Source organism: Hyla sarda, chromosome 5 (genome assembly GCF_029499605.1).
Source record: "Hyla sarda isolate aHylSar1 chromosome 5, aHylSar1.hap1, whole genome shotgun sequence".
Lineage (NCBI taxonomy): Eukaryota > Metazoa > Chordata > Amphibia > Anura > Hylidae > Hyla > Hyla sarda.
Window position 1 is genome coordinate 342,538,327 of NC_079193.1, and position 18,396 is coordinate 342,556,722.

An 18,396-nucleotide genomic window follows, 5' to 3' on the forward strand; every position below is an offset into this window, starting at 1 on the left:
TACTGCTTTCCATTTAATTTAGCATTTCGATGGAGTCTCAGCACCCGGACCCTCACTGATCAAAATGGCATGAAAGCCTGTTCACAAATATCCGGCTCATTGAACCCAACATAAACTTGCCACAACTGATTACAAAGTGCATCAGTTTAGGATCCGACATTGATTAATTATGAATTCCAGTCAGGGGAATGGAGCAGCGTTCCCCTGTCCGGTGCCGATGCGGTGTGTTCCCTGACACCAGGTAAATGTTAACTGTCTTATTTAAATGAATGGAATCAGTTCTACAATCAGTTTCCTTCCGGTGCTTTTTGTACAGCATCGGAGGGAAATGCCGCAGGTTGATACACATATGTTAAGGGGGTCTTACTAGGACAGGCAGTAACATTCTGACCAATTGAGTCCCAATCTCTGGGACTACTGAAGAACTAATAGACCATTTAAGTGAATGTGACTATACAGCAGGCAGTCGTTGGTGATATTAAGCAAGAAACTTAAGCCGCAGGGAGCCGCAGCACTATAGGGCCTCACATTTGAGGTGCCAGTTGATTTCATTAGGCTTAACAATTTATGTGTAACATATGAGCCAAATGTGAATGAGGGGAATCAGGAGCTGTTAGCCAAACAAGCTTTTGTTCAACAGCTGTTGAATGTGTATGGGCACCTTTTTAGCATAAGCTGTACCGGTCAATTAAAATAGAAAGTTATAACATGTCCTGGGGACATGTAAAAAGCTTTTGTCAATCAGGGTGTGAGTGTTCAGAACCAGAACAAGCAGGAAGAGAAGCGGCAGCCGAGTGCTCTTCTCCCCGTACTGAGACCTTGACAGCCCCAAATTTTAAGTCCTCACAAGAGAACACCCTAAGTGCGCACCTCTCCCACTTCATTCTCGTTATTGTAGTCTGAACCCTCAGACCCCCACAGATCAAAACTTTTTATATGTCTGAAAGATCAAAAGTTTTTTTTTATTTTTTGCCGCGGGGATCCGATTATCTAAAATGGCAGATGGAGGTCCCCTCACCTGTCCTCAGGGGTCTTCTGGTCTGAGATCGAGCAGACCAGAGCAGAAGATCGCCGATAAACTTATCAGTGCCATGCATATGCATAGCACTGAACAGTATTAGCAATCAAAAGATTGCAATAAATAGTCAAGTTTTAAAACATGTAAAAGAAATAGATAAAATCTCCCCCCCCCCCCAATAAAAATGTATATAGTCCCTTTCTGCTATTTTACCCCCAAAAAGCATTAAAAAGTGAAGAACCCATATTTGGTATCGCCGCGTGCGTAATGTTTGACCTATCAAAATATAATGTTAATGTTCCTGTCTGGTGAACAGTGTAAATGTAAAAAAATATAAATAAAATTCCCAAATTGTCGCTTTTTGTCACATTTGATGCCCAAAAAAAATTCATAAAAAGCTATTTAAAAGGTTCATATGCGCAAATGTGTTATCAATAAAATGTACAGATCACTGTGCATAAAATTAGTCCTCGTATACGGAAAAATTTGTTATAGGTCGTCAAAATAGAGGTCATTTTTACTGTACAGTGTACAGTGGGAAAACTAAACCTTCCAAAATTTTCAAAAATTGCGGTTTTCTTTTCAATTTCCCCACACAAATAATATCTTTTTGGTTGCGCCATACATTTTATGGTAAAATGAGTGATGTCATTAAAAGGACAATTGGTCACACAAAAAACAAGCCCTCATACTAGTCTGTGGATAAAAATATGAAAGAGTTATGATTTTTAGAAGGCGAGGAGGAAAAACCAAAAATGCAAAAATAAAATGGGCTGTGTCTTTAAAGAGGTGTACTCCGCTACTCAGCATTTGGAACAAACTGTTCCGAACGCTGGAGCCAGCGCCGGGAGCTCGTGACATCATAGCCACGCTGTCACGCCCCTTCCCATAAACTTTCATTGAAGGGGCGGGGTATGATGCCATGAGGGGGCGGGGCTATGATGTCACGCGCTCCAGTGTTTGGAACAGTTCCAAACGCTGAGCAGCGGAGTACTCCTTTAAGGGGTTAAGTAAATAACAGCACCCATTTAATCTACAACCCTGTTAGCTATCCAATGCCCATACTTTATTCTTTACTCACCTGATGGGCTGCTCTTAGTGGAAAGGAGCAGACATGTTGGATTTCAACAAGTGATAAAAACCCTCAGCTATCTGGCAGCATAACCATATCTTTCTATTGGGTTTATTAAAACTGTATGCACACGTGGCTGAACTGAACATAGAGAGGTATAAAGAGGGTCAGGAGTAGTAGCTGCCTGTTGAATGTGTGTGGTCAGAAAAGCTATCTAGGGTGTATGGCCACCTTAAGGATAGGTAGGGGTCCCATCAGTCAGACCCTACCAATAAGTGATTACATTAGCAATGTTACATAGTCTGATTTCATTTTTTTTGTGTTTAACTCTCAACAGCTGACAAAGCACCTCCCGCCCCGGACAATCGGCTATCCATGGACACTTGTGTACAGTACTGCAAAACATGGAATGAGTCTGAAGACTCTCTACAGGACAATGCTGGGGTTAGACACTCCAGTGCTCTTGGTGATAAAAGACAGTGATTCACAGGTTAGTCTTATGCCATGTAATGTTGCTATGCTGATACTGCTATTGCGGGTGTAATAGATACAGATTTGCAGGAAGCCAGAAAAAAAATATGCATAATGGCACCCAATTTTGTGGTTGGGTAATGTGGCTTTCTTATGTATTATTACCATGGTGCACAGATATACCTCTATGCTAGGGGTACATGGCACAGAGCTAAAGATTTATTTTATTGTGCTTCATGGCAGGCTAGGGCATTCCCCTTCAAAGCCTTTTTACTTTCAGTTCTGGACATGGTGGTCCACGGCTTAAAGGGGTACTCCACTGGAAAACCTTTTTTTGTTTAAATCAACTGGTGCTAGAAAGTTAAACAGATTTGTAAATGACTTCTATTTAAAAATCTTAACTCTTCCAGTACTTATCAGCTAATATATGCTCCACAGGAAGTTCTTCTTCTTTTATTTTTAATTATTATAATTTTTTTTTTCATTTCCTTTCTGTCTGACCACAGTGCTCTCTGCTGACACCTCTGTCCATTTTAGGAACTGTCCAGAGTAGGAGCAAATCCTCATAGCAAACATATCCTGGTCCAGACAGTTCCGAAAATGGACAGAGGTGTCAGCAGAGAGCACTGTGGTCAGACTAAAAGGAAATTCAAAAAGAAAATACAGCTTCCTGTGGAGCAAATAGCAGCTGATAAGTACTGGAAGGATTAAGATTTTTAAATAGAAGTAATTTACAAATTAGCTCAACTTTCTGGCACCAGTTGATCTAAAAAAATAAATAAATAAATAATAATTTCCAAGGGAGTAACCCCTTTAAATTGATTTACTGAATAAGACAACTGGGGCAGTGCGGGGTGTTGATATCCCCACCTTTCAAATTTCTTTAGATCCATCATCAACACAGTAAATTCAGCACAAAAAGCCTAAGGTAAGATGGCAACTTAGGCTGTGACACAGATCATGTGGCCAGAGATCGTTTGACATGGTGACATGTGTTAGACATCCAGGATGAATTTTTAGTCACCACAACGTAGGTGACGCGACTTCATTCACTTTCATTAACTGTAATGCAGTGTGGCCCAGCAATCTCTCGTTGTGTCGCAGACTTGGTGGCTGTTTAACCTTAAACTCTCTAAACATATTTGCCTTTCTGCACTGGATTTACTGCCCCAGATTAATCAATCTGAAAGCTAAGATCTGATTGGCTGCTAAGGCAAATCAGACAATTTTTGTTCTGGAACACTGTGTTACTGATTGGTCAAGAGCAATAGATTCCAACACCTTGTACTGCCCAGCTGTCCAATTCAGTAATTCATTCGAAGCCTAGACCCCATCCTCTGAACTGGAAGTATAAAAAGGCTTTGAAGGGAAACACACTAAATGTCCTCTGGCTTAGAAGAAATGCACCTGTCATCTAACAAATGCCCTTTAACTCACTGAACTGCTGGAATTTGTGAATGGCAAAATTCTTTATAAGATTAGCCCTTCAACTTCTTTATTAATTGACTTCGATAGGACAGCGGCTAAATACAAATAAAACTCCTTCAATTATACCGGAAGTCGGTGACCTACTGGAAGGGCATGCAAAATGGAATATAATAGTAAATGAAATTATGTGAAGTTTATAATCTGAAAGCTTTCTGTTTTGGCAAATTGCCTGAAATGTGTTGGTCATAGTCCACTGAACAGAGTTCTGACTGAACTGCAAAGGCTGAATTCTGTATTATTAGGTTGTGCATTAAAGGTATATTCACATGTACAGTATCCTGCACAGATCTATTGCACAGAATGTAAAGGTGTTCATTTAGTTTACATTGAACTCTATAGCATAAAATCTGCAGCTTCAAATCCTTTGAATTAAATATGTGCATTATAGAGTACAAGTGAATAGACTCTAAGGAGAATTTTCTGTGTGATATAATGACAACTTATCCCTAGGATATGCCATAATGTTGTGATCTCATTGGGTTTCACTTCTGGGATCACCTGCAGTGGTGATGCAGCTCTGTTCACTTGAACATATCTGTGTTGCAGAACCCTTGGTCAGCAGATAGCCCAGACCTCCAATGATGGGAAATTGATTATATGTAACAGCACATCATGACATGGCAATATGATTGGATTCTCTGCTCACATAAATGGAGTTCCAAAAATCCTAGAATTCATATGGCAATTCAGTGAAAGTTTTTTTTATGTTTGAAGAAAAGTGTTAAACAAATACCTTCTATTACAGACTTTTGGAGCATTGGCATCTGAACCGTTTAAAATAAGCGATTGCTTCTATGGCACTGGGGAAACTTTCCTGTTTACTTTCTGTCCAGATTTTCAGGTGAGTCTGCTGTCTGCATAACTATGGAAGAAACCTGTCCCTACAAACTGTGTTCCCCCTGTGTCCAGCACTTTCAGATTTTCTTTTTTTTTTTTTTTCTTTCCTTCCTTCTTTCTTTTCCTTCCTTCTTTCTTTTCCTTCCTTCCTTCTTTTCCTTCCTTCTTTCTTTTCCTTCCTTCTTTCTTTTCCTTCCTTCTTTCTTTTCCTTCCTTCTTTCTTTTCCTTCCTTCTTTCTTTTCCTTCCTTCTTTCTTTTCCTTCCTTCTTTCTTTTCCTTCCTTCTTTCTTTTCCTTCCTTCTTTCTTTTCCTTCCTTCTTTCTTTTCCTTCCTTCTTTCTTTTCCTTCCTTCTTTCTTTTCCTTCCTTCTTTCTTTTCCTTCCTTCTTTCTTTTCCTTCCTTCTTTCTTTTCCTTCCTTCTTTCTTTTCCTTCCTTCTTTCTTTTCCTTCCTTCTTTCTTTTCCTTCCTTCTTTCTTTTCCTTCCTTCTTTCTTTTCCTTCCTTCTTTCTTTTCCTTCCTTCTTTCTTTTCCTTCCTTCTTTCTTTTCCTTCCTTCTTTCTTCTTTCTTTTCCTTTTTTATCTCCCTGCCTTCCTTTCTTTTCTACCTTCTTCTTCCTTTCTTTCTCTCCAACCTTCCTCCCTGTTCCTTTCCTTTGCTAACTTCCTTTTTGCCTTCCTTCCTCCCTTTTTTTCCACCCTTCTTTTCATACCTTCCTTCCTTCCTTTTTCTGAGCTGAATCTTAGGCATAGTTGTTACAAAATGAATGAATACCAGTCTAGTATTGATGGACAGTCCTAAGAAAAAGCAATCAATATATTAGTTTTGAAGAAAAAAAAAACCTCTAATCTCAGTTCTATGGGACTCACACTGATCCCTAAGTGCAGCCATTCTGAATATTTTACATCCACAATCTGTCATGGAAGTGAGAACCATTTTTTTTATTTTTTTTTATTTTTTATTTTTTTTACTCTTTCCACCTCCTGTTTTAGGGTTTTAGAAACTGTTTCATGATAATTAATATGTGTAAAGTTGTGGTCTGAGCAGCAGTGAGTCACATCCCGCCTCCATAGAAACTGAGGCCTCACATAAATATTCAGTGCAACCACCTTGACATAAGATAAAGCACAAACCATCTGCATGAACCTTTTGACAAGGTACTTACTCCAGACCAGGACCCCAAATCTCCTAGCTGCATGGAGCGTGGGGTCGGCACATGCTTCATGCATAGTCTATGAAAGAGCCGGTGATACCAGAGTACATTGCTCTTATCTCAAGATGGGCATGCACTTTATATTAAAGGGGTACTCCGGTATAGAACATCTTATCTCCTATCTACAGTGTATGGGATAAGTGTCTGATCATGGGGGGGGGGGGGGGGGTCTTGCCACTTGGACCCCCCGTGATCCTCTGGGATACAATGTTCGTGTATCTTCGGCTCTCCCATAGAGATACGTAAAGGGGCGCGTCGGCCATTGCTTCATACAGTGGTCAACAGTAATCCGTGCACGGATTGAGGGTTGCTCTGTACATGTAGAGAGCCATAGGTGCCGGGCAGTGGGTCCTATCCAGACGCTTATGCCCTATCCTGTGGACCGTTTACCTTTTTGAATTGGCCCATCACTTTTCCCATTGAAAGATGTTGAACAAAAGAAGGTTCAAGCGTGTTTGGTTTCAAGAGGTGTCTGGCAACAGCTTACTTAATTTTAAGAACACATGCAAACATGCGTGTATTTGAGGAGGCCGGGAAGAATGGCTGACGTGTATGTCGGTCATTGTGTTCTAAAGCAACGTGGTGGTTCTATGCTACTTCTTGCTTAGCAACCACAAGTCTTTCTGTATGGGTGACAAAGTATGGCTTACAGCATTGGCCCCCAAACTGTGGCCCTCCAGATGTTGCAAAACTACAAATCTTAGCATGCCCGGACAGCCAACGGCTGTCCGGGCATGCTGGGAGTTGTAGTTTTGCAACATCTGGAGGGCCACAGTTTGGAGAAAACTGGTTTACAGAGAGAGAGAGAGAGAGAGAGGAAGGGGGGGGGGGGGAGAGACACAAGAGAACAAACATTACACAAAGATATCTAGTACTGACAGAACTATGGGGGAGATTTATCAAAATCTGTGCAATGGAAAAGTTGCGGAGTTGCCTATAGCAACCAATCGGATCGCTTCTTTCATTTTTAACAAGGCCTCTGCAAAATGAAAGAAGCTATCTGATTGGTTGGTATAGGAAACGAATCAAAACCTGTGCAAAGGAATGGTTGCCCAATCTCCCCTTATGTTCCTTTTATCCACCTTTTTATAATCAAGTTTAATGTCTGGTTGTACGACCAGCAATGGTTCATCTCTCATGTCTGTTCATTAGCAAAGTTAAAAGTCCTATAATTTACCAAGTAATGCTTTACCATGTTCAAAGGAATGATGTATAATTAAAGGAGAGCGATCACGTGTATCAACAAACAGGTCTTTGTCTCTTTCCACCTAGGTCTTTAAATGGACGGGTGATAATATGTTCTTCATCAAAGGAGATATGGATGCACTAGCATTTGGAGGAGGAGGGTAAGTGACTGCAAGACATTTTTACTTGAAAAACAATCTATCCATGGCTGCTTAAGGGAATCTGTCAGGAAAAAGCTTTTGACTGTAAGATTCTCTAAGTAAAAACCATCTGTGGGGGGCCACTGTATGAATGAATGGTTCCCTCAATACCTGCCGAGTCCACTTGTTCATAGCTTGTGCTAAATGTAAAGTTTAAGGGGTCTGATAGATTTTGAGAGTGAAATACTATATCAGGAGTAGTCAGCTGCCCATAATAAAAGTCCACTTACCTGGGTCTGTAATCAGGTGAATTTCCATGCTTTCCACACTGTTATTAACGTCTTGTTTACATTGTTGAACGTTTATCAAGATTTGTTAGTTGGGAACACTAGAATATATGTCTAAATTACTTCATACCAGATCCCAGACCAGACATCTAAAATTAATTCAGATCCTATAGCCATTAACTAATTAAGGACCCCTAAATGAATCCAGTTTTGACCCCGAAAACTAATCAGACTAAAAAAAAAAAAAAAATGAATCCAGGCCCAACATCATATCGGAAACCCCATCCAGACTCCAGATTACACCCCATAAACCCATCCAGACCCCAGATGACTCCTTTTAAACTCATCCAAACCTAGATGACACCCCCCAAAACCCATCCAGACCCAAGGTTAGACCCCCTTGACCCACCTGCACCCCAGATGATAACCTTCAAACTCATCCGGACCCCATATGACACCCTCTAACTCCATCCAGACCTCAGAAGACACTGCTTAAACTCATCCAGACTCAGATCACACCAAAAACCCATCCAGACCCAATATTAAAGCCATCAATACCCAAGTTTAGACCCCCGCAAACCTATCTACACCCCAGATGGTACTCTTTTCACTCATCCCGACCCCATATGACATCCCCTGATTTCATTCAGACCCCAGAAGACACACCCTAACTCCATCCAGAAACCCAAATGACAATCTCTAAACCCATCCAGGCCCCCAGGTGACACCCTCTATACCCAGGCAGACCCCATATTAAACCCTCTAAACTCATCAGACCTTGGGTTAGATCTCCTAAACCTATCAAGACCCCCCCCCCGACAAAAAGAAAAAATAAACTATACTTAGCCTGCCTTGTGTGCCAGGACCCGGTGGCACATCTGCTCCTGACTTTAGACCTGTTTCATAGATGCATTGGAGTAGACAGTGCCATCCCCCATTGCATCTATGACACCAGGTCTCCAAGGTCTGGACAGCTGATGTTCCAATTTCAGATTCAGGCTCTCTTCAGTTCCTGCTTCTTGCCTGTAGGTGGTGCTGTCTCCTTTTGTAACCTATGAATTAAATTAAATAAGACAACAAAACTTTGAGAGTGCAAAATGTTCAGATTGCTGATATTGGATCTGTAATGAAACACATTAATCGAACTTCTTTTCCTGCTGTACAAGCTCTTATTTACTCGTACTCAGCAAGTCCTTACTAGTTTCACCTACAATTAAACAAGCAAAATAAGTAAATATGTCTATCCCTCTGGGAGATCTGAGGCATAGTTAGACAGATGTGCAATTCAGGACACTGAGTAATCTTATAAATGTAGGTGACCGCCTTAGGGGAAAATGTTATGATTGATGAGCTCAGCTCCAATATGCATTTTAGTACGAGATGTCTTTATGTAGGACAGTGTTTCCCAACCAGGGTGCCTCCAGTTGTTAATAAGCTACAACTCCCAGAAAGCCTGGACAGCCAACAGAGTTGTAGCTCTGCAACAGCTGGAGGCACCCTAGTTGGGAAACACTGATATAGGACATAGCAGAGGAGAAGCAGAGCCTTAAAGGACATCTGCAGCGTGATTAACACTTATCCCCTATCCACAGGATAGGGGATAAGTATTTGATCGCGGGGGGGGGGGGGGCTGACCGCTGGGACCCCCCTGTGTTCTCTTGTATGGGGCCGCGGCTGTCCCGTGCAGGGGGTGTGCCGGCCGCAGCACGACGTTACAGCCGGCACTCCTCCTCCATACATCTCTATGGGGGAAGCAGCGTTCGTGTCTCCCCCATAGAACTGTATGGGGACGGGGAGGAGACGGGACGTCACCGTCGACGCTACGCGCCTTAGCGCTCACCATGAGCACGAATGGCGGCACACCGTTAGAGAGATCGCGGGGGTCCCAGCTGTCGGACCCCCGCAATCAAACACTTATCCCCTATCCTGTGGATAGGGGATAAGTGTCATACCGCTGCAGTTGTCCTTTAACCGTCCCATAGAAACCCCTTCCAGTTTATATGACTCAGATCTGTAGCCACAAGAAGGGATCTCCTATACATTTTTATATTGGACAAAACTGCATTTTATCCAATATGTATAATTCTAATTTCTGAAACCAGTATGATGCTGAAAATACTTACATAAGGGCCCATGCACACTGCAGAATTTACATCTGGAGAATTTCCAAGCAGGTGCTGGCGGAATGAATCGGCACTATCGCTGTGCAGACATGCACCATCCCCATTGATGGCAATGCAGTTTTGGGTGGGAAAAAAATATCACATTTTCTAATAAATTGATAATGGTGAGGAACTAATATAGAAAGATTACATGGGTCTTTTCTGGTTATGGGGATGATCGTTTAGGACCAGGACAGGTCTTTAATGGTAACTTCAGTCATTTATAGAAAGAGACTAATGACTGCAAGCATAGAAGAATTGAAACTATACATAAAGTATATTGAAATAGTTGACTGACCCTATTGAGTAGTCACATGATTTTGTCATTTTTGGTCTTGCAGTTAGATTTTACAGAAGCTGTATAGTGTGTGTGTGTGTGTGTGTGTGTGTGTGTGTGTGTGTGTATATATATATATATGTATGTATGTATATATATATATATGTATATATATATATGTATATATATATATATATGTATATATATATATATATATATATATATATATATATATATATATTATTCTCACACACACACACAGTGCATAGTGAAAGTATTCAGCCCCCTTGAACTTTTCGACCTTTTGCCACATTTCAGGCTTCAAACATAAACATATAGAACTGTAATTTTTTGTGAAGACTCAATCATGAAGTGGAACGAAATTTATTGGATATTTCAAACGTTAACAAATAAAAAACTGAAAAATTGGGCGTGCAAAATTATTCAGCCCCTTTACTTTCAGTGCAGCAAACTCTCTCCAGAAGTTTAGTGAGCATCTCTGAATGATCCAATGTTGACCTAAATGACTAATGTTGATAAATAGAATCCACCTGTGTGTAATCAAGTCTCCGTATAAATGCACCTGCACTGTGATAGTCTCAGAGGTCCGTTTAAAGCGCAGAGAGCATCATGAAGAACAAGGAACACACCAGGCAGGTCCGAGATATTGTTGTGGAGAAGTTTAAAGCCGGATTTGGATACAAAAAGTTTTCCCAAGCTTTAAACATCCCAAGGAGCACTGTGCAAGCGATAATATTGAAATGGAAGGAGTATCAGACCACTGCAAATCTACGAAGACCTGGCCGTCCCTCTAAACTTTCAGCTCATACAAGGAGAAGACTGATCAGAGATGCAGCCAAGAGGCCCGTGATCACTCTGGATGAACTGCAGAGATCTACAGCTGAGGTGGGAGACTGTCCATACATGTGGAAGAAGGTGCTCTGGTCAGATGAAACCAAAATCAAACTTTTTGGCAACAATGCAAATCGTTATGTTTGGCGTAAAAGCAACACAGCTCGTCACCCTGAACACCCATCCCCACTGTCAAACATGGTGGTGGCAGCATCATGGTTTGGGCTTTTCTTCAGCAGGGACAGGGAAGATGGTTAAAATTGATGGGAAGATGGATGGAGCCAAATACGGGACCATTCTGGAAGAAGACCTGATGGAGTCTGCAAAAGACCTGAGACTGGGACGGAGCTTTTTCTTCCAACAAGACAATGATCCAAAACGTAAAGCAAAATCTACAATGGAATGGTTCCCAAATAAACATATCCAGATGTTAGAATGGCCAAGTCACAGTCCAGACCTGAATCCAATCAAGAATCTGTGGAAAGAACTGAAAACTGCTGTTCACAAACGCTCTCCATCCAACCTCACTGAGTTCCAGCTGTTTTGCAAGAAGGAATGGGCAAAGTATTAACTTAAGGGGGCTGAATAATTTTGCACGCCCAATTTTTTAGTTTTTTATGTTAAAGTTTGAAATATCCAATAAATTTCATTCCACTTCATGATTGTGTCCCACTTGTTGTTGATTCTTCACAAAAAAATTACAGTTTTATATCTTTATGTTTGAAGCCTGAAATGTGGCAAAAGGTCAAAAAGTTCAAGGGGGCCGAATACTTTCACTATACACTGTATATAATCATATATATATATTTTTTTTCATTCTAAATCTGCCAAGGTGTAGACTGGCTGTGTTGTTGTTTTGAGTGGACATTAGCAGAGTGTAATTTATTCAGTGTTGGCACATAAAAATATATAATAAAATATTAACAAAAATGTGTGGGGTGGTTTTGTTGATACTGTAAAAAAAAATTAAAAATAATAATAATAAATTATTGTATCGGAAATGTACCTTTTTATAATCTGTCATGCATCACTGCTATATGGTGCTCTTCTTTCTTCTGCAGAGGAGAATTTGCCCTGTGGCTGGACGGAGATCTTTACCATGGGAGAAGTCACTCGTGTAAAACATTCGGAAACTCTATCCTTTCTAAGAAAGAAGATTTCATTATTCAAGACATTGAGATTTGGGCATTTGAGTAAATAATGTACATAAACCCCGCGACTAATATCTCCTTTGCCCCTTTACCCCCCCCCCTGTACAGAAAGAGACTCTGTGTCCCGCGGCTTACTAATATATACCCTTTTAATATATTTGTATTTTTGTTAATATTTAACCATAGTTACTTTTTATTTTCGGTAGCTATATCTATTTTCAGACCTGAATATTGGGTGAAGCTGTAACTGTACGTTCCGATGAATGTTGTAGTTTTTTTCCGTCGCTCCCTCAGTCATCTACTCCAGTCTAATAGAAGTTGCACATATCAAACGCAAAACGTCAGCATCGCCATGGAACAAGGCGCAGATATCCAGGGAGACAACTCTGAGCTCTAAGTATTTCAAGGAAAGGTCTTCCTTTCTAACCATGCATGTAAGATAAAGAATGAGGTATGCAATAGTTTTTTAGTAAACGTTTCCCTCTGTATTATGTCTATAGCTTCTATGCAGACATGTGTTTCCGTGTTAACTTCATGCTGTTAATTAGGCTACATTCACATTACATTTTCGGCGCTCCATCTGGCTATATGTTTGAATCCTGTAAAAAAAAATTAAAAAAATGCCAACAGGCTCAAAGACTTTAGTTGGCTGAGCCTAGTGTAAGTGTGACTATGTTTTGTTTTAGTTTCCTGAATGTATATGCTTTCTCAGAAATGTGTTCAACCTAGTTTTGAAGTCACGCACACACAGTTTATACCAGTTTTTCCCAACCAGTGTGCCTCCAGCTGTTTGGCTGTGCGGGCATGCTGGGAATTGTAGTTTCGCAACAGCTGGAGTCACACTGGTTGGGAAACACCTGGCTTATACGTTCAGGGAAGTCGCAGTTAGACTATGTTCAGTCAACTGGGTGGCGTGTACAGGGTGCTGACATATAGACCAACAAAGCCCTAAAACATTATATGAATGGGTCCTTAATAAAGGCACCAGTGTACCTTCAGCTGCAGCAAAACTACAACTTACATGCTGGGAGTTGTAGTTTTGCAACAGCTGGCGGCACACTTGTTGGGAAACATTTCCATACACTTTTTAGACATGTGTTAGCTAAACCCACCAATTTTGGTGTGAGTACCAGTCAGTGTGTGTGGGGGGCTTACAGACTCTCCCCAGAAAGATGATGTTGGTTGAATAAATTGAAATTAAACAACTCTTCCCCAACACTGATTTCCCTGTACATATAAACACTCAGCATGGTTGTGCGTTTATGTGTAAAGGGCGATTGGGAGAGAGAAGCTGGCCATACACCAATGCTTGTTGTTCAAAAAATGAAAAACTGCTCCACCCTGTCCTTAGGTTGTTCGTGGTACTGCAGCTCCATTTCCATTAAAGCGAATAGAGCAAAGTGGTAATACCACACACAACCTGAGGATAGGTTTGGTGCGGTTTTTGGCAGACCTATGCTCTGTTTTTCTATTCTTGGATAATAGCGGATGTTTACTTCGCTGCAGGATCAGACTTCAAAGGGCTTGTGTGTAGTCTGTTACCATGGAGACACAAGTCTACGGAAATGCTGTAGATATTAAATGGTTGGAAATTTTTAAGATCTATTACAAAGCTACTTCATTTTAAACTCGCAGAAAGTTTGTTATAAGATGTACGTAGCCTTCGAGAGCATCTTCTTTTTTTATGGACGGTAAACCTAGATGGATTCATTACAAGGAAGAAAAAATGTAATTATTTCGGGTTCATATGCCCAAATATATAGCGTTATACATACTATAAATACAGATGGGGGAATTAGCAGGAAAGTCTCATGTAATTTTGTATCGAGGTGCATATATGTTGTACATTTCTAGTACCCGATCTGACAAAATGGTTGACGTGTATGACGGTAAATAGACAATATTGTGACTTGTATTATTTGTGGAATATGCAAACTGTCATGTGACCTCAGAGGATTAAAAAAAAAAAAACTACTAAAAAAAACAAACGCCAGTCTAGACTATATCCGTAGCCGTTCTGTAGAGAAATAAGCCTCTTGTGCAATAACTGCTCAGCAAAACACGTTCAACGACAAAGCTTTGTATTCTGTGTTCTGCGAGTACATTGCCGTTCTCAATGTGACAGTGGGTTATATATATATATATAATATATTTTTGTGCTGAAGACTCAGCTGTTTGATAAATATTGTATATTACCTTGTAAATTTAATGTTGAAAAAGTAGCGTTGTTCTTATAGAAATGTGTTCATTTGACGGGTTTGCTTCTAGCACTTTAACTTATTTTTTTGAAACCGATCTATATGAAGCCAAAAAGGAATGGCTTACTGGCCTTACAACTAGGCAATCACTTTCTTTCCCTCCCTTCATATGTTTACGTTACAGTCCCCGCCGTATACTGCCAGCCTGTTCAGCAGGGAAAACCTGTGAATTGTACGGGTGGCGGGACACATCAGGTTACAATAGCGTTGCCTGACTTGTCTCTCCAGCTGTTTCAAAACTACAACCACCCAAAAGGCTGTCTGGGCATGATGGGAGTTGTAGTTTTGCAACAGCTGGAGAGCCACAGGTTGGGGAAACACAGGGTTACAATAACAGCATAAATATCACACAACAATTGTAAGAATTCTGACAAAGTTAGGATACTTGTGATTGTCATATATTGTCTGCAACCCTTTCCTTTTCTGTGGAGACATTGAGGTTACTCATGAATTGCAATAATGCCGATACTTTTACCTTGACTTGCAGGATCACCGCAAAGGCTACATTGACCTTATGAACATCAGGTTAGATCTTAATATAATCTACATAACAAGTTTAGTACGGCCCCATGCACATGGCTGTATGATGGATCTATATTTGACCCTCATAGCAGTATAGGAACACCATACTGTACCTTAAGGGTATGTTCACACAGAGCCTGTACGCTTGAACGTACCCTAAAGAGGTTATTCTGAGATTACTTAGCAGGATGGTGCAGGTCCGATCACTGGGACCACCACCAATCACAAAAATAGAGGTCCCTTGTACCCCAAGTGTATGTAATAGTTACATGCTTACTCAGCCTCTTCTCCATCACTCTTAATAGTACTGTAGTTGGCTATCTTTGCATGTCCCGTGGAGAGTAAATGGAGCGGTGACCAAGCATACGTGATACCACTCCGTTCACTCAGGCCAAAGGAGCCCCATTCTAATAAGTGGTTGGACCCCCACCGATATGTATCCCCTATCCTGTGTATAGATTATAACTTTTAATCTTTTGGATAACACTTGTCCTTAGGTTGTGTATGTGGTATTACAACTTGGCTTCATTCACTTCACTTCAAGGGAAATTAACTGCAGTACCACACACTACCTGGGGACAAGGGAGGTGCTGTTTGTCAAAGAAACACTCGGTTTTCCTTATCCTTGATAACAGCTTAAAGTGCAACTGTCATGAACTTGGGGCTATATAACCTACACACAGCCTTTGTACTGTGTGCAGATTGTGTCTACAGTAGTGTTTTTACCTTAGTTCTTTCTGCTTTTTTTACCCCAAAAAATTTTTTGATAGCAGCCGCACACATAGGCGTGGCGCAAGGTTCACTATGCCCCACTGCCGACACGCCTCTAGCACTGCGCAGGCGCACTGAGGAGGCAGGTGGCGGGAGCGAGCACTTGCCAGCATAACACGCTTCGGCACGCACAGGGGATAAGCCAAAATGCGCATGTGCTGGGACCTGTGTCAATCACACAGCGGTCCCAGAGCTGACATACAGGTGATGGGCGTGTCAGTGACTGGGCATAGCGAACCTTGTGCAACGCCTATCCAACTGTGTGCGGCTGCTATCAAAATTTTTTTGGGGTAATAAAAGCAGAGGGAACTATGGTAAAAACACTAGTGTAGACATGATCTGCGCACAGTACAAAGGTTGTTTGTAGGTTATTTAGCCCCAGGTTCATGACAGTTGCGCTTTAAGGGCCGATTTGCACGTACAGTATCCTGCACATATTTAATGCGCAGGATTTGAAGCTGCAGATGTTATGCTGCAGAGTTCAATGTAAAGTAAATGACTGAACACAGCTTCAAATCTGCAGCTTTAATTTTCTCCATTAAATATGCAAATGATACTGTAAAGGTATCTGATCACAGGGAGACCTATCTCTTACCTCTGAGCACTCTGCCCCATCCCCCCCCCCCTTCCGAGACCACCTGGTCCCAGCAATGACTGCCTGGTCTGCCAATCACCGACTAAAAAGGGACACCAAAGCGGCCGGTGATTGTCGAAGTGGCCCGTCACTGCCAAGGCTAGTTAGTCATGGAAGGTGGGGCTGGAGCACTTTGTTTTATTAGCCGGATAACCCCTTTACATATAGTCACATAGAAGTTTTCTTGCTCACACATTCATAAGGAAGCCATAAGAAAACAATTGTAGCAAGTGCCACCTAGAGTCATAAGTATCTTCCTGTAATAGCATAAGCACTAAGCAGTGTTTTCTAACCAGGGTGCCTCCAGCTGTTTCAAAACTACAACTCCAAGCATGCTTGGAGTTGTAGTTTTGCAACAGCTGGAGGCACCCTGGTTAGAAAACACTGCTTAGTGTCTTTTGCTCTGTAGTATTGACCCATAATGCGTAGCTAGAGCTGTATGTTAGTGTATTAATGTACTGCTCTCTATTCCTCTTCATTCTGGGGGAAAAAGTAGATTTTCTATTCCCCCCCTCCCCCCCCCCCCCCTTACATGCATAATGTAAACACAGTATATGTATAAAAGCAATGGAGCCTATAGCTGTTCAACCTGTTCTGTAGATTATATGTATAGGTAAACTGGTGGTCAGTGGTGAACATACATTGTATTCTGAAAGAGGGGGAGAAAAAATAAAAATATCCTTCAAATCAAACAGAGACCCTACTGCTGCTTTGGTAACAAAGGGAAGACGTTCTAACTATATACGTTGCTAATGCTGAATGTGAATAGAAATACAGGGCATCACTTTTTCTTCTTTTGTATATATTGCTTTACTCCTGCTAGGTCTGATGTAGAATACATGTAAATATATTAGCATCCCCCCCTTCCCCTCCGGTCTTCCACAGCACTATTATTGTCTTTGTGGATTTAAAGGAGTACTCCGTCGCTCAGCGTTTGGAACTAAGTGCTCCGGACGCTTAGAGCCGGCGTCGGGAGCTTGTGATGTCATAGCCCCGCCCCCTCATGACGCCACGCCCCGTCCCCTCAATGCAAGTCTATGGGAGGGGGCGTGCAGCTATCACGCCCCCTCCCATAGACTTGCATTGAGGGGGCAAGACGTCACAAGCTCCCGGCAACAGCTCTAATCGTTCGGAACATTTTGCTCCAAACGCTGAGCGGCGGAGTACTCCTTTAAGACTATTACTAATCCTGTAATGGATTTCAAGTACTATAAGGTCATAGTGATATAATTATAAATATATGTATAAATATATATAGTAAATAAATACATGTATATTACGTTATGGTCATGACTTGTTTTTTTTTATGTATGTGTGGCTCTTTGTGTGTGCAAAGGGATTCTGTAGAGGAGTGTGTTCCAACCAGGGGGCCTCCAGCTGTTGCAAAACTACAACTCCCAGCATGTCTGGACAACCAATGGCTGTCCGGGCATAATGGGAGTTGTCATTTTTGCAACAGCTGGAGGCACACTGGTTGAGAACCACTGCCATAGGTCAGTGATCCCGAACCTGTGGCTCTTCAGCTGTTGAAAAATGCTGCCAGGGCATGTTTGAACATGTGGTTTTGAAACCGCTGGAGAGCCACAGGTTGGGGATCACTGCTTGAGGTTATGGTTGTTATGCTGGACTAGAAAAACAGAGCTGTTTTCTCCCAGAAACAGCGGCACACTTTAGTTTTTTTGTCTGGTTTGTCAGTTCCAGAGTTCTTATACCACATACAACCTGAAGACAGGGGTGGTGCTATCTTTTGGAAGAATTCTGGATTACCCCTTTAACACATACGGGAAGCCTGCAGATTCATCTTGTGCACTAGTTCTTAGTTTACACTTGTTTGTGGAGAGTGTCAAAATGTTGAAATCTTCTATTGTCACAAAAAATACAGCTCTTCACCCTTCCGGGAAAGAATAATGTAAGTTTGTCGCTACTATAAAGCATAAGTTATTAATGCAATGACACCAAATGCACAAATGATAATATAAATAATTTATTTTGGTAAAAAAAAACACAACAATAACGAATATTAAATGCATTAATAAATAATACAAAATACATATTTAT

General features: G+C 41.2%; 1 protein-coding gene across 5 annotated transcripts in view; it reads left to right on the top strand.

The window, feature by feature from the left end:
- Nucleotides 1-12,938, top strand: part of OXR1 (oxidation resistance 1) — a 618,048-nt gene extending 605,110 nt beyond the window's left edge. For all 5 annotated transcript variants that reach the window (XM_056522574.1, XM_056522575.1, XM_056522578.1 and 2 more), the window contains 4 exons: nt 2,428-2,580; nt 4,795-4,890; nt 7,372-7,445; nt 12,064-12,938. In XM_056522574.1, coding sequence (XP_056378549.1) covers nt 2,428-2,580; nt 4,795-4,890; nt 7,372-7,445; nt 12,064-12,199 — 459 coding nt within the window. In that variant the 3' untranslated portion in view covers nt 12,200-12,938. The remainder of the gene's footprint in view (nt 1-2,427; nt 2,581-4,794; nt 4,891-7,371; nt 7,446-12,063) is intronic.
- Nucleotides 12,939-18,396: the final 5,458 nt, after the last annotated feature.